Source organism: Myotis yumanensis, unplaced genomic scaffold (assembly GCF_028538775.1).
Source record: "Myotis yumanensis isolate MYYU_CA2020_CCGP unplaced genomic scaffold, mMyoYum1.0.hap1 SCAF_3, whole genome shotgun sequence".
Classification (NCBI taxonomy): Eukaryota; Metazoa; Chordata; class Mammalia; order Chiroptera; family Vespertilionidae; genus Myotis; species Myotis yumanensis.
This window is the reverse complement of record NW_027223754.1, coordinates 29048008-29064848: the sequence shown is the minus strand read 5'-3', so window position 1 is coordinate 29064848 and position 16841 is coordinate 29048008. Positions and strand designations below refer to the sequence as shown.

At 38.1% G+C, this 16841-nt stretch overlaps 1 protein-coding gene across 1 annotated transcript in view; it reads left to right on the top strand.

Annotated features, from left to right (window-relative positions):
- The window catches only part of CUL4A (cullin 4A), a 58726-nt gene extending 42636 nt beyond the window's left edge, over positions 1-16090 (top strand). The window contains exons 15-20 of the mRNA XM_070408561.1: positions 246-353; positions 6368-6481; positions 10405-10510; positions 10684-10856; positions 13199-13351; positions 14996-16090. Of these exons, the coding sequence (XP_070264662.1) occupies positions 246-353; positions 6368-6481; positions 10405-10510; positions 10684-10856; positions 13199-13351; positions 14996-15091 (750 nt within the window). The 3' untranslated portion in view covers positions 15092-16090. The remainder of the gene's footprint in view (positions 1-245; positions 354-6367; positions 6482-10404; positions 10511-10683; positions 10857-13198; positions 13352-14995) is intronic.
- Positions 16091-16841: the final 751 nt, after the last annotated feature.

The following is a 16841-nucleotide window of genomic DNA, read 5'->3' as shown; positions in this document are numbered from 1 at the left end:
TCATCCTTAAAAAAATTATACTGTTAATGTCTCACGTAGTCAAATAACCTAAATTCAAAATGAAAAAGAAAAATAATCCCTAAATATGTATAATGAAAATTAGATTTAAATGAGTTTAATGATATCTTATATTGGTGACATAACCAAAAAAGAAAAAATATTATGAAGGCAAAAATACCATTTGCCTTTTTATAGGTTTTTATGATATTCTAAAATTATTTTGTCTTCATTTTCTTTGCTTTTAGTATATGCAGAATCAGAGTGACCCAGGCTCTATAGATCTAACAGTAAATATACTTACTATGGGATACTGGCCAACATATACACCTATGGAAGTACATTTAACTCCAGAAGTAAGTGTTTTAAAGACTATTCATCCTTTGTTTTAAATATATTAATACTTCCAAAACATTATTGAGAGACCAGTCGGGAGCCAAAAACCAGGATTACAGGCTTTATTAGGGGAAAAGACCTGCCGGGCTGTCTCGCAATGGGAGAACAGCAACCCCTGCAGAGGTGAGCAAACCTTTTGAGGGGAGGAATGGGAAGGAATGGGAAGGAATGGGAAGGAATGGGGGCTTAGTGTACTCGGCACGCGCTGATTGGTGGCTTAATGTATGGTCCATATAAGAACAAGGGCTTAGGGTACTTGGTAGGTGTTGATTGGTGGTTCAATGTATAGTCCATATAAGGTACATGGTTAGTCACTCAGGTATTTCCTGGCTGCAGGTTACGTCATACTCCGCCCACCAGTAGGGGGAAGGGCAGATCTATCAATTACAGATGTCTTTCTTTGGTTCACCCATACTATGCACAGACATGTTACTTTTCAAAAGTTATTTAGTGCGAGGTTTTTTAAAATCATACACTCAAGCAAAAATCGAAATGATTGCTTTTGTCCCTGTCCACAGCTCCTTCAGCTAACCCATGTCCATTGGCTAACCATCAAGAAGGCATCAATGCAGGCACTTGTTGTTTTTGTTTTTTGTTTTTAATATATTTATTTCAGAGAGGAAGGGAGAAGGGGAGAGAGAAGTCTTGTGAATGGTACTACTGAGGGCTTATTATCTGTCAGCCACAACTTTGGGTACTCTGAGGATATGTAGATATGAGGGAGAATTCAGGGCTCAGGAATTTAAAATCCAGTGGGGGAAACAGCAGGAACACCATCAACTACAGTACCAGGTGTTATGGAAAAGGGCTGGTTCCAGTGTGGAATCTGGGGATTAAAGATGAGCAGGGATGAGGGCCTTCCAGCTGAAGGGGCTTCCAGAAAGGGCGAAAGGAAGTACAGACTCATGGCAGCTGGCAGTCTGGGTCAGAAATCGTCCCTCTTGAAGCTGCTTTTCCCATTTCCAAGACATTGTCTTTTCTTGATTTTGTTTGTTTGTTTCTGCACCCACTGGTCATTTGCCTTTTTGTTTTCTTCTTTTTTTATTTCTCCACCCATATCCTAAATGTTAACATTGTCCAGAATCCTCCTTCAGCTCTCTTCTCATTCCACACCTTTTCATTGAACTCAGCCCTCACCAGCTCTCAGCCTCCAGCATATGTGTCCTTGAATGTACATAGATGACATCCAAGATTTCTCTCATTACCCTTCTCCCTCCCTCCCTGAGTCTCTTTATCCTGTGGGAAATGGAGATAGCACCTTAATCAGTTTTTCTATGAGAGGTAAAGCCTCTCTATGGCAAAGCTTGCCCACATGGATGTCATGCTTCCTCTATTCTAAATTAGTTGTAGGCCCCAACCCACCCACTTCTCTCATCCTCTCAGGCCTCCATGTATAGCCCTCTAAATGGAATCTCCTTCTCCACAAAACCTCCACACCCTTAACCATCCCCAGCACATGAAGCTTGTTAAGACTTATCTCCCCAGTCACCTTCACCAGAAAGCACTCCCTCTAGTCCTCACCCCACTTCACCCCAGACTCCACCCTGGGCGTGCCTCTCTCATAGCACTGCAAGTTTATTCACTTCTTATTTTGAAATATTTCAGACATAGGAAATTAGCAAGAATAGTTCAAAGAATTTCCAGTACCCTTCACTCATTTTTTTTTAGCATTGCTCTTTATGCTTCATCATTCTGTTCCTCTCCATATATGTGCCATTTTTCTCCTGGTCCATTTGATAGTAGATTCATTTTATCCTTAATACTTTATTGATGTATTTTTATTTTTTTGTGAGAAGAGAGAGATCAATTTATAGTTCCACTTATTTATGCATTCTTATCAGTTGATTCTTGTATGTGCCCTGACTGGGATCGAACCTGTGGCCTTGGCATATGGGGACAGCACTCAACCCAGCGGTCGCCAACCTTTCAGACCTCATGGACCACCAGTGGTTGGCGACCACTGCTCTAACCAACTGAGCTACTTGGACAGGGCCTTTACCCTCATTACTTTAGTGGGATTTTCCCAAAAACATAACCAGAGAATGTTGTCAAATCCGGCTAGTTAACATTTAAGTAATTAATACTTTCATCAATACACAGCCAAGTTCTGTTTTTGTCAGTTGTCCCAACTATATCTTTTAGCATTTTTTTCTTGGTATCAGATCCAGTCCAGTACCCCATATTTCATTTAGTTGTGTCCTTCCATCTGTAACAGCTACACAACCTTTCTTTTTCTTTCATGACACTACATGTGTTTGCTTGTTTTATTTTTGTTTTTTTTACAGTTGTACTTGGGATAAGATTTATTACAGCAAAAGTGCCATGTTTTTAAAATGCAGGCCAGTTTTCTTAGATTATCTCTGTGTTTTTGTCTGATTAGATTCAGTTCATGCATATTTAACCAGAATCCCACATGGGAGGTGTCATTTCCTCTCAGTATCATGTCCAGAGGCACACACTATTCTTTTGCTTCCATATAATCATTTGGTTAAGGTGTTACCTGGTTTCTCCACTCTACTGCTGGTATTTTTCCTTTTGTGATTATTAAGTAATTTGTGGGGAGATATTTTAAGACTATGTAAACCTCTTATTTCCCCCATCAGACTCTCACCTGCTTGATTCCTGACTGAATCCATTTTTACCTTGATGAGCAGCGATTTTTTTTTTCCTGTCCTTATGCGTATGAATTCATGAAATCTTACTTATTTGATGCCAAAATTGTCCCATATTTGGCTGGTAGGAGCACTTTTCAGCTGCCTCCTTGTCCTTTCAAAACACCCCTGCATATTTGAGTACTTTTTTATTTTCTGGCAAAGGTGTTTGAGGCTTACCATACTGTATTTTTTAAATTGTGGTAAAATATACCTACAACTTATCATTTTTTAAAAAATATATTTTATTGATTTCAGAGAGGAAGGGAGAGGGAGAGAGAAATAGAAACATCAATGATTAGAGAGAATTGTTGATTGGCTGCCTCCTGCACGCCCCCAACTGGGATCCAGCCCACAACTCGGGCATATGCCCTGACAGGGAATCGAACAGTAACCTCCTGGTTCATAGGTCGACACTTAACCACTGAGCCATGCCAGCCAGGCAACTTGTCATTTTAAAGTGTACAGTTCAGTGGCATTAAATTGTACATCCATCGCCTCTGTCTAGTTCAGAACTTTTTCATCATCCCAAATAGAAACCCTGGACCCATTAATCAGTCACTCCCATTCCACCCCTACCATACACACACTGCCCCCTGCCCCGGGTAACCACTAATCCATTCTCTGTGTATGGATTGGCCTATACTGGACATTTCATATAAATGAAATCATGTAATATGTGGTCTTTTATGTCTGACTTCTTTAATTGTTTTTTCAAGGCTAATCTATGTTGTAGTATGTGTCACTGCTTCATTCCTTTTTAAGGCTGAATAATTTTTCATTGTTTGGATATACCACACTTTGTTTATCCATTCATCCATTAATGGACACTTGGGTTGTTTCCCCTTTTGGCTATTGTGAATAATGCTGCTGTGTGTAATTTTTGTTTAAATAGATGTTGTCAGTTCTTTAGATATATCCCTAGAAGTAGGAATTTCTGGGTCATGCAATAATTCTGTTTACCAGTTTTCCACAGTAGCTACACCATTTTACATTACCATCAGCAACACAGAAAGGTTCCAGTTTCTCGACATCTTCAGTATTTGTTATTTTCAGTTCTTTGATTATAGCCATTTTAGTGAGTGTGAGTGGTATCCCATTTTGATTTGATTATCTTTTCCCTAAGAACTAATGTTGAGCATCTTTTCATGTACTTATTGGCCATTTGTAGATCTTCTTTGAAGAAGTCTATTTAAACCTTTTACCCATGTTTAAATTATGTTTTCTGTCTTTGTTGTTGAACTGTAAGAGTTCTTTCTATATTCTATATATTAGACCCTTATTAGGTATGTGATTTGCAAACATCTTCTCCCGTTCTGTGAGGTGTCTTGTTACTTTCTTAATAATGTCCTTTGCACAAAAGTTTTTAATTTTTATAAAGTCCAGTTAATCTGTTATTTCTATTGTTGCTTGTACTTTTGGTATCATATCTAAAAAAAACTATTGCCAAATCCAAGGTGATGAAATTTTACCTCTGTGTTTTCTTCTAAGAGTTTTATAGTTTTCGCGCTTACATTTAGGTTTTTGATCCATTTTGAGCCTGCAATCGTAAACTAGCACATAATAAGCACCCAATGTTAGTTGCTATATTATGATTATGATTATTATATTAGGAATTAATGTCAAGGAAATAATTTTTAGGAAAGGTATGCATTGAGTTTTATCACATTATTGACTTAATATTTAGGTGTTATATGGTTTAGTAGATATGTTTTCTAAAAAGTCCTTATACTTAAATACTTAAAAATGAACATACTTAGAAATGAAATGATACCATGCCTGGGATTTGATGTCAAAGTTGGGTAATGAAAAAGTATGACTGTATAGTTCAGTTTGAAGCGTGAAGAGGAGTTTGCCAAATAGATAGGAGGCTGCTAGGCATTTCTAACAGAGGCTCTCACTGAAAGGGCACATCAGGCCCGGAACAGCAGGAATTATTCACTCAGCATCTGCAAGTATTTTATACAAAGTGTAGAGCAATGAAAATCCCAGACCTGGTTTTGCCCTCTTTCAGCTCTCTGTCCAGAGGAGCTATTCACAAATTGCAGTAACTATTATCAGAGCTAAGAGTGGTTAGAGAAGGCTTCTCTGAGGAAGCAGTTCTGAAAAATGAGTTGGTATTGTTAGGAAAGTGGCTTCCCAGATCTGGTAGAGGAGATGTGTGAGAGCCTGAGGGAGGATGAGACACTGTGCTCAGTGAAATGGAAAATGGGACTACAGAGCGTCAGGGTGGGAGGCATAGGAGAGGCCAGTGAGGTCAGAAGTTTCAGAGGAAAGGGGCCTCAGCAAGCCATGGAAGAATTTTACTCTTAGGAAGAATGTGGAAGTGGTGCAAAATTGGGGGGAGGAAGGAGGCCATGGAGATGCCAGCATGTGTGGAGTGGGTGGAAAGACAAACCAAAGAAGACTCAGAAAGTGTGGACATAGAGACATAGAGACAGGAATTCCTGTCCAAGCGATGAGTGTCATAGACACCAGGAGGAAGCAGGAGGCTGCTTCATGGGAAGCTGTTGAGAGGCATCATCAAGCCTGAGGAGAGCCATTAGTTTTGGCAGCACAGACCACTGGTGATCCTGAATGCAGAGTAAAGCAGATGTGAAAGGAAAAGAAAATAATGAGCAAAAGGAAGTTAGAGAAACAGATGTAGTGCACATAAACATTCTAGAGAAACACTATCAGAGGAATAAGACAGTCTGTCCATAAACAGGAACAGGTTCAGAACTGGGAAAGGAGGGGACACCTGGAGGAGGAGGGGGGGGAGCTCGGGGGCTTAAAATGAGATATCAGCAATAAAAAAACTGGCTGAAATCTTCCATGAAAATAATGGCTAGCTTATGTCACGCTTCCTATGCATACACTGTCCTAAGTGTTTTATATTAACCTTCACAGCAGCTCGATGCCCAGGTCTTGCCATTATCATGGATCATGGTTCAGAGATGAGGCATCCCAAGGCCCTAAGAGCAGTTAGGAGTCAGTGAGAGCTTGAGCTAAGACCTGGTGAGGAACACCTGGGCCTTAGACAGCGTCACTGAGGATGGTCGCTGTGGTCTTCATTACATGTGCTATCAGCCACGGAAGCTTGGGTGTGGGGTGTGGAGACTACAAAATACAACCTGTTTGTACATAAAACAGTAGTTCAAGTGTTATCCCATTGTGTGAGGGAAAACCCCAATGTCCTAGGTAGTGAACATTTTTCACAGGTAACAGAATCCAGAAAAAGAACTGTCAAAACAGAACTGATATTTTTATTTAGCTGTGAAAAATTGTAAATTGAATGATTAATAGTGTTTAGCATAATTAAATTGTTTTCCTTTGCTTGACAGATGATTAAACTTCAGGAAGTATTTAAGACATTTTATCTCGGAAAGCACAGTGGTCGAAAACTTCAATGGCAAACTACATTGGGACATGCTGTTTTAAAAGCAGAGTTTAAGGAAGTAAGTTCTTTGTCTGTTAAATATATTTTTTATTTTTGTAAGTATGTTAACAATTTTTAAAATTGTGATTGAACTTTGGTAGCAAAGAAAAGAAAATATTCAGTATAACTCAACACTGGCTTTTGTAGGTGATAAAATTGGAACAGTTGAAGGATTAATATCCCAATCAATAATAAGTCAACAGGAATAGAAAAACATTTACCTAATTGAAAAATGAGCAAAGGATGTGGAGAGGCAACTCATAAAAGCAAGACTAAAAAATCAATATCCATGAAAATGTGTTCCACTTCTCTGCCAATCAAAGGTTGCAAATTAAAACACAATAAAGTGCCACTTTTGATTATGAAATTGATAAAGGCTAAAATTAAAAGAAACAGCAACTCTTGCCCATTGCTGGAGGGAGGGATAACGTGAGCTTTATGAAGGGTGGTTTGACAATGTGTATCTCAAAACCTCTCCAAACATGCTTTGTTGCATTAGCTTCAATTCTGGTAATTCATCTTAATAAGACCTTTTCTCAGGTTAATGAATAAAAATGTCTGTTGCAGTGCTATTTTTTTAATGGTTTTTTAAAATATATTTTTATTGATTTCAGAGCGAGAGATAGAAATATCAGTGATGAGAGAGAATCATTGATTGGATGCCTCCTGTATGCCCCACTCTAGGGATCGAGCCCACAACCCAGGCATGTGCCCTCAACGGAAATCGAACCATGCCCTCCTGGTTCATAGGTCGATGCTCAACCACTAAGCCACACCAACAAGGCTGCAGTGCTATTTTTAAAAATGATCATTTAAAATGGGAAATGCATACAATGTATTGATAAATGAAAGAAGCATGTCACAAAAGTCCCTTCATATTCGAATTTAACTTTAATTTTATAAATAAACTTATGTACACTAAGCAAAAACAAACAAGATTTCTATTTTGCTGGCTATTATAATACATTATCTATACACTATTATAAATTATACAGTTGACCCTTGAACAACTATGTTTTGAACTGTGTGGGTCCACTTATATGCGGGTTTTATTTTTTAAAAAGTAGCCTTAACCGGTTTGGCTCAATGGATAGAGCGTCGGCCTGCAGACTCAAGGGTCCCAGGTTTGATTCCAGTCAAGGGCATGTACCTTGGTTGTGGGCATATCCCCAGTGGGGAGTGTGCAGGAGGCAGCTGATCGATGTTTCTCCCTCATCGATGTTTCTAACTCTCTATCCCTCTCCCTTCCTCTCTGCAAAAAATCAATAAAATATTTTTTTTTTAAATTTTTTAAAAAAGTATAAGTGGCAGATGATCAATAGATGCAATGCAATTCCTATCAAGATACCAGTGGAGTATTTCACAGAACTAGAACAAACATTCCAAAATATTTATATGGATCCACAAAAGACCCAGAATAGCTACAGAAATCTTGAGAAAGAACAAAGTTGGAGGAATCACGCTACCTGGTAAACTATACTATAAGGCCATGGTAATCAAAACCATGTTACTGGCATAAAAATAGACATATAGATCAATGAAACAGAATATAGAGCCCAGAAATAAACCCATGCCTTTATGATTAATGTTTGACAAAGGAGGCAAGAACATACAATGGAATAAAGACAGTCTATTCAACAAATGGTGTTGGGAAAATTGGATACCTGCAAAAAAGTGAAACTAAATCACCTTTGGACACCATATACAAGAATAAACTTCAAAAGGGATTAAAGATTTAAATGTAAGACTCGAAATTATAAAAATCCTAGAAGAACACATATGCAGTAAAATCTGTGACAATTCTCTTAGCAATATTTTATTTATATATATCTGTCTGTCTATCTATCTATCTTTGGGCAAGGGAAACCAAAGAAAAAATAACAAATGAGACTACATCAAACTAAAATGTTTTTGCACAGCAAAGGAAACCATCAACAAACTGAAAAGACAACCCACTGAATGGGAGAACGTATTCACCAATACATCTGATAAGGGGTTAATATACAAAATTTATAAAGATTTTATAAAACTCAACACCAAAACAATAAAATTAAAAAATGGGCAAAGGACCTAAAATAGACATTTCTCGGAAGAGAACATACATACGAAAAGATGCAAATTAAAACCACAATGAGATATCACCTCACACCTGTCAGAATGGCTTTCTTCAGTAACTCAACAAATAGTGTTGGTGAGGATGTGGAGAAAAAGGAACCCTTGTGCACTGTTGGTGGAAATGCAGATTGGTGCAGCCCCTATGAAAAAAAATTAAAAATGGAACTACCTTATGACCCAGCAATTCCACTTACAGGAATATAATCCAAAGAAACCCGAAACACTAATTCCAAAGAATGTATGCCCCCCTATGTTTATTGCAGCATTATTTATAACTAGAGGCCTGGTGCATGAAATTTGAGCACCAGGCCTGGCCGGCGATCAGGGCCAATTGGGGCCTTCCAGCTGCGGGCTGGGGCCTCCCTTCTTAGGCTGCTGGCTTCTGGCTGGGGCCTTCCTTTGTTTCACGCCACCCCCTGGTGGTCAACGCACGTCATAGCAAGTGGTTGAGCAGCCTTAGCATCTCATTAGCATATTACGCTTTGATTGGTTGAACGGGTGACCGGATGCTTAGCATATCAGGCTTTTATTATATAGGATTATGCATTCATGTTGCATTGTATTTTGTTGTGCAGGGTTATACACATAAAACCACACCTACTAGTCTTTAAGGTATTATAAAAGTTAAGCTATGATCCCCTCACTGCCAGCTTCAGAACTGAACCTCTGCAGAATGATCTCCTCACTGCGATTCTTCCCTTCCATGGCTAGGCTTGAGGATGAAGCACTCACAGCATGCTCTGTTGTCCACACAGAACTAATTATGTGTGGAAAGCCTCTACAGTGGGGACTTTTTAAATAGAGGTGGGGCCCAGCCAGCGTAGCTCAGTAGTTGAGCGTTGCCCTATGAAACGAGGTCATGGTTCGATTCCCAGTCAGGGCACATGCCCAGCTTTGGGGTCCATCTCCAATGTGGGGCATGCAAGAGGCAACCAATCAATGATGCTCTCTCATCATTGATGTTTCTCTCTCCCTCTCCCTTCCTCTCTGAAATCAATAAAAATATATTTAAAAAAAAATAGAGGTGTGAAATTATGTGAGGTCCAAAACTGGGTTATATTAGTCATGTACATCACAAGCACATATAAAGGGAAACTGGCCAACAGTTTATGATCATTTATGTGCTTATTTCATTACTCATTCTTTAACAATGATGTTAGCTGGATCTTTTGCTAGCTCCCCTGTCCATACAGGTTTTGTCACTGGGCCTTCTCATGCTCTGTCCACTCATTCCAGTGGCATTCCTAACCATTAAGAGGACCTCGGCAAGCTAAAATGGGACCCAAGGGTGCTGTTAGATTTGTGTCAGCAACATCTGACTTGAAATAATGATAATCACCTTGTTCAACACAATTTACTAAAGAACTTTTTTACTACTTTAAAAAATATTTCAAGAGAAGAATTTTTAAGTGCAATACCAAGTCATTTTATGCTTGTATAATTAGTAATATAATTTCTTCTTATTTGGTGGCTAATTAGTAATTTCTTCTACCCTCTCCCCCAAAGTTTGAGAGCAAAAGAAAGCTTCTTAAAAGTTTTCAAGATTGTGCCGAACCGGTTTGGCTCAGTGGATAGAGCGTCAGCCTGCGGACTCAAGGGTCCCAGGTTCAATTCCGGTCAAGGGCATGTACCTTGGTTGCGGGCGCATCCCCAGTGGGGGGCGTGCAGGAGGCAGCTGATCGATGTTTCTCTCTCATCGATGTTTCTAACTCTCTGTCCTTCTTCCTTCTTCTCTGTAAAAAATCAATAAAATATATTAAAAAAAAAAAAAAGTTTTCAAGATTGTGCAAACGTAGCTTCATGCATGATATGTTTGTTTTCTTTAAGGGAAAGAAAGAGTTCCAGGTATCCCTCTTCCAGACTCTGGTGCTTCTCATGTTCAATGAAGGGGACGGATTCAGCTTTGAAGACATAAAAATGGCCACTGGGATAGGTATGAAAACACTTTTATGAATGTGTGGTTTTTGAGTGCCCTTGTTTTTAAACACTTACTCGTTTAAGACTGTGTCTCTGCTTGTCGCACTTGAGAGAGTGGTTTCTTTCATTTTTGTTGTGTCATTATTCGTTTTAATGCTAATCTGTGCCTGCATTTTTCTCCCCATCCAGAGGACAGTGAATTGCGGAGAACATTACAGTCACTGGCCTGTGGCAAAGCACGAGTTCTGATTAAAAGTCCCAAAGGAAAGGAGGTAGAAGATGGAGACAAATTCATTTTTAACGGAGATTTCAAACACAAGTTATTTCGAATAAAGATCAATCAAATTCAGATGAAGGAAACCGTATGTATAAACTTTCTCTTTTTACTTATAGGGAGGGTGTTCACCAAGGAATCACTGGTTTTTATAATTTCTTGACTGTAAGAGTTCTGAAGTATATTTCTAAAGTATCTAATTTGAATACAGTGTTTATAAGAGTATTCATTTTAATTTAGCTTTTGTTAACTTTATATTCACAAGAATGAAAATCAAAAAGAAATGCATTTAAGTTATTCACAAAAGTGGTGTGATAAATCAGAGCTTCCTATATCAAATTCTGTTAGTGGAGAGAGCATGTCATTTCCAAAACCCAGTGACTTGTCTTTTTATTTTTGCACAGCACATTTCAGCCATTCTCTCAGCCTCGGCCTCAGCCAGGGTCCTGGGGTGGAAGTGGTAAGAGTTGTGGGTGTCAAGGACCCACTGACATTGTATCTGTGATCTGTGTACAGGTGGAGCATCTATAGCTTTGATCAGATTCTCAAGGTTCGTGTCCAGAGCAGGTTCTGGCCCACTGCCCTCAGGCCCTTCCTAATGCAGAAGTCCTTGCACCCCTGGGCTGTTATCAAACATACAGGCCAGGTGGGCAGGCCCACCCCTGGCACCCCACTTATATAACAGGATGTCCAGCTGGCCCCCTTGTACATGTTAATGACTTGAAGAGAGGCCTTTTGAATGAGTGAGGTCAATTCAGACAACCCAAGGTCAGCTTTCATTGATCTAAAGTGGTATCACAAATACTTTCTCCACCTCCAGCAGAAGACAGTGATTGCTTTACTTACATAGAGGTGTTCAAAGCAGCCTTCAGAAAATATGTTCAGACTACACAAAAGAAATAAAAACAAAAACAATAAATATATAAAAGATGTTCACTCTCACCAATAATTTTTATGAAATTCAAATTAAAGTAACATTCCATTTTTAATCTGTCACTTTGGGAAATGTTTAAAAGTTTGTCATATCCAGGGCTGGTAATATATGGGGAAAACAGACATTCATTTTTAAGGGTTTTTTTGTTTGGGTTTTTTGTTTTTTTAAAAAAAATATATTTTATTGATTTTTTACAGAGAGGAGGGAAGAGGGATAGAGAATTAGAAACATCGATGAGAGAGAAACATTGATTCAGCTGCCTCCTGCACGCTCCCTACTGGGGATGTGCCCGCAACCAAGGTACATGCCCTTGACCGGAATCGAACCGGGGACCCTTCAGTCCGCAGGCTGACACTCTATCCCAGGGGTCCTCAAACTACGGCCTATGGGCCACATGCAAATACAAATATTGTATTTGTTCCCGTTTTGTTTTTTACTTCAAAATAAGATATGTGCAGTGTGCATAGAAATTTGTTCATAGTTTTTTTTTTAAACTATAGTCCGGCCCTCCAACAGTCTGAGGGACAGTGAACTGGCCCCCTGTTTAAAAAGTTTGAGGACCCTTGCTCTATCCACTGAGCCAAACCAGTTAGGGCTGTTTGTTTGTTTTTAAGATGTTTGACATACACAGACCTGCCTATCCCCCACCCTTCTTTGATCTGCGGGTTCCTATTAGGTTGTTTTAAAATATATATATATATGTATATATATATATATATATATATATATATATATATATATATATATATATATATATTTTAATTTCAGAGAGGAAGGGAGAGGAAGAAAGAGAGAGAAGCATCAATGAGAAGAATCATTGATCGGCTACCTCCTGCATGCCCCCTACAGGGGATCAAGCCCACAACCCGGGCGTGTGCCCTGACCTGGAATCAAACCATGACCTCCCTGTTCACAGATCAATGCTCAACCACTAAGCCACTGTGGTTGGGTTTTTTTGTGGGTTTTTTAACCATCAAGTTGTTGTTATCAGCGTTTGCTGTTTGCTTCTGGTAACAGCTCTTAATCTGTTCAAGTTCTTTTATTTTTTCTAATTACTCCTTATATATTCAAGTTTGTTTTAAATCAAGAATAGATTTTCAGTTTTGTCATGCCTTATCAAGGTGATTATAATCTAACCTTGAAATTACTGTCACATTAGTAGATTCCCAATGCTGAGAAAAGTTTACATTTCTGGAATAAATTCTGATGGCTAGTATGCTTTGTTTTGTTTTCATTACTGTGCTCCTGGATTTAATCCAGGATTATATAGGGTTTTTACAGCTTTTCTATAACTTTTAAAATTTTTTTTCAGTGTTTGGTACTGACGTTGCACTCCTTGGAAGCTAGGTTTTATTAGAACACAATGCATAGCAGAACAAGATTCATTTAAAGTTTGGCCTTTCTTGGCATCCAAAGTTTCTAGTCAACGTCAACAGTATGACGTAATTAATACTAAAATATATCTTTACACTTCACTATTTGTCTTTTTTGTGCAGGTTGAAGAACAAGTCAGCACCACTGAGCGAGTGTTTCAGGATAGACAGTATCAGATTGATGCTGCCATCGTCCGAATAATGAAGATGAGAAAGACTCTGGGTCATAATCTCCTAGTGTCTGAATTGTATAACCAGCTGAAATTTCCAGTAAAGGTAAATGCATATTGGCTTAATTAAAACTGTAGGATTGTGCCAAACAATTGGCGAATAATGTTCGATTCTCATTACCTTCAGAATCATATCATTTGTTCTATATTATAAGTGATAATTCGCTTCAAAAATCTACCTTTATATACCTTAGTATATACCCTTATGTATATACTAAGTCTAGAAAACCTGGCAAATGATGAGAGTAGGAACTTTATCTCAAATGTTATTCATCACCATTATGGGAGTGATATACTTAAAATTCCCACTCTAGAAGGGAGAAGGTACTACATGGAAATGGACATTCATTATTAAGTAGTTGTAACAATTCAGGTTATATCACAGGATTTTAAGGAGATCATGCTAACTAATAAGCATTTTGCAAACTACAAAGCATTCTTTACCTCAGTAATATGTCTTCGTTGCTATTGAGTAAAAAGTCTACCCTAAAACCTTTCAGTCCGAACATATTTCCAGAACTGAGACCTGTCCTGGCTGTATATGGAGTACAGGATAGGATAAGTGAGAGAAGCATTATGAAGAGCTTTAAAGCATGTATAAATCCATCTAGAAAGTATGGGACTCTCATGATACCTGGCCTTTCAGTGACTAAGCCTGCCACATGTGCTTTTGAGGTGGAAGTACTCTGAGTTTGTGTTGTCCAGTTTGATAAGAGACCAGCTGACCCTCCCTTCTCACCAAGGGAGTCGAGGTGGACCAATGAGTCTCGACACTGAAATGGCAGGTGAGAATGCCATCCTGCCTCAGCAAATATTGGGTTTCTGTACTCTGCAGAGGCAATGTGTGCTCCACCGTGCTCTGCACAGTCATGGAACACTGCCTCATACACCATTCCTCCCGACCATGAGCCAGGGAGAGTGTTGATTTTCCCCTCTGCAGATGAGAGGCCCAGCAATTAAAAGACTGAATAGCAAGTAAGGTGTGCATACACCCATAGCGCCTAGTTCTATTTTGATGGGTAATTGGGTTTCAGCCACATATTGTAAAATGTATGACGTATCACTGAATAGAAAGTTACGATGTTTGGAAGAAAGAACATACAGGTAAAAAAACTTGCTCATAATTGTCAGCATAATCGTGCTTCCTAACAGCAGAGCCAGAGGGCGCTCTTCCTGGGCTGACATGTCATGGTGTGGACATATATCAATTCAGTCATCTACTTTTAGCTAAGGAACACTCAGAATTTGTGATTGTACTGTATAAATATAGCATATATAGTAAATATTAGTTCTTAGGGAGAAATATCCTTAACAGATGAAAGTGCCTTGAGACATTATCAGATTTCCCTTTCAAACAAACAGAAATGTATTGCCTAATAGGATCTGCCATGTACATATATTCATTAGTGATCATAAATAATGTATTTACATTTCACAAGTTTCATATTTCCCACAGAAAGGCCTAAAAATTCACATGGAGCACTTTGATCGAGAAATAATGTTAACATTGTCTTTGAAGTAGGAAGTTTTAGTATCATTTTATAATTACAAATAAATATGTATATTTATATAATTATGTGTAAAATGAGCATAATTATAAATCACATATTTCATGCATGATGTTATATTCCCCTTTGTTTGCAAATTTAATTCCACTGTAATTGGGTGTGTGTGTGTTTTTCTTTTTTAGCCTGGAGATTTGAAAAAGAGAATTGAATCTCTTATAGACAGAGACTATATGGAGAGAGATAAAGACAATCCAAATCAGTACCATTACGTGGCCTGATGCATCGGCCAGCTGTTTTCTCTCAGTGAGACACTGGAATGTATCTCCAGAGCAGTGAAACACCTCTGTGCTGTTTCCAGGGCTTTCTGGGATTGAGCCAGCACAGATACTTTGGATTCGAAGGAAAGGAGATGATTCTTGAATAACCCTTCACAAGGCTTAAGGATTTGCAAATGGCATATATATCTTTTCACCCTCCAGTTCTTCCTCTTGTTCTTTTAGGCATTTAAGTTGTTTCCATTGCTCTGTGCAGAATGACATTGGGATTGGACAAGAAGATACTGGTTAAATAAGGTTCCTTTGTAAGGTGGTGTTCTTGTGGCAAAAAACCTGAAAGTTTGGTTTGTTTTTGTGTGTGATCATGAATGCACAATAAAAAGACCCTCTATGCTGCATTCTTTAGCTACAGAGATTACTTAGGTATTCCTGAAGATAAGCTATTTTAGTTGATGAACACTTAGATTAAAACAAGAACCCTTAATTGGTGAACATTAAGAAGAAAGTCAGTGTTAAAAACTGGCTTATTAATTATGCAATCTAAATACTGGCATCTGTTTTTCATTTATTTTTAAAAAGTTTTAAACTTTAATGACTGATTTTTCTATAATGAGGTTTCTCGGTGAGATCTCTGATGTGCCAAGAGGACATCGGGTCTGATGTGTTTAGAGCAATGAACCCATCAGCGTCTTTATTTCCACTGAATTATTTGTGAATTTTCTGTTTAAGGTTTTGGGGGGAGAGTGTGTTTGTGTTTACCATTCTAAGATTGAGTCTAGCAGTCCCTGTATTTTGCATTGGGGTAACTGCTGTTTGATTTTTTTTAATTGCAGTATTTGTATGAATGGTATAATAAAGTTTGGTTTTGTTCTTACAGTCACGCACAGGGACAGTCGTCATTCTCTGTGCCATAACCACTGTAAAATGTTTTATAGGAGACTTAAAGTCTTTATTGTGAAGCAGAGGTTATTTTGTCAAAAGATTAAAAGGATTTCATTGGCACCTGGTTTCATGTTGTGTATGTATAGTGAAGTTGAGTAGCAGATTATGTTAGTATGGTAACTATAACAAAGATACTTTTAGATAACATTTAAAACTACTTTATATTTTACATAATGGCATGTTTCATTTTTATTAAAAACTACCAAAGGAATTTTGATCATGGTATAAGTGTTTAACAAAGCAATATTTTCTGGACTATAACAAGTTTATATAATTTGATTTTGTGCTAAATTACTCAAAGATTCTGCATTTTTGAAACATGCGTGTTTAAAATATGACATCTTATGGGTTTCCATATGAAAATCCTCTAAGTATCATCATTTCTATATTTGTAAATTTTCATTTGAGTTCTATGATATATGGTCTATAAAACACCAAATAGATTTCTACTTCTTATATTTTAAGTTCACTGTCTCTAGAGATTAATATTGTAACTTAATGTAGACTTACTCTGAATAAAATTAGTTTAATTGGCCTTAAAATTACATTAATAAAACTTTGTGGTATGCAGATGACATTCCTCATAAATCTTTAGCAACTTAAAATTCATTACTAATACAACAGACAGAACCAGAAGAAGGGCAAATGCCCATCACCCTCCCAGGAAATGATTCTTTCCTGTCCGCTTTCACAAGCTACTCAGCAAAACATCAGCAGACTGGTCTGGCTTCACAGTGAGCAACATACTGTGCCTCTTATTGTGCTTGTTTTTATCCATTCAACTATCAGTATCATTTAAAGTTTTACTATA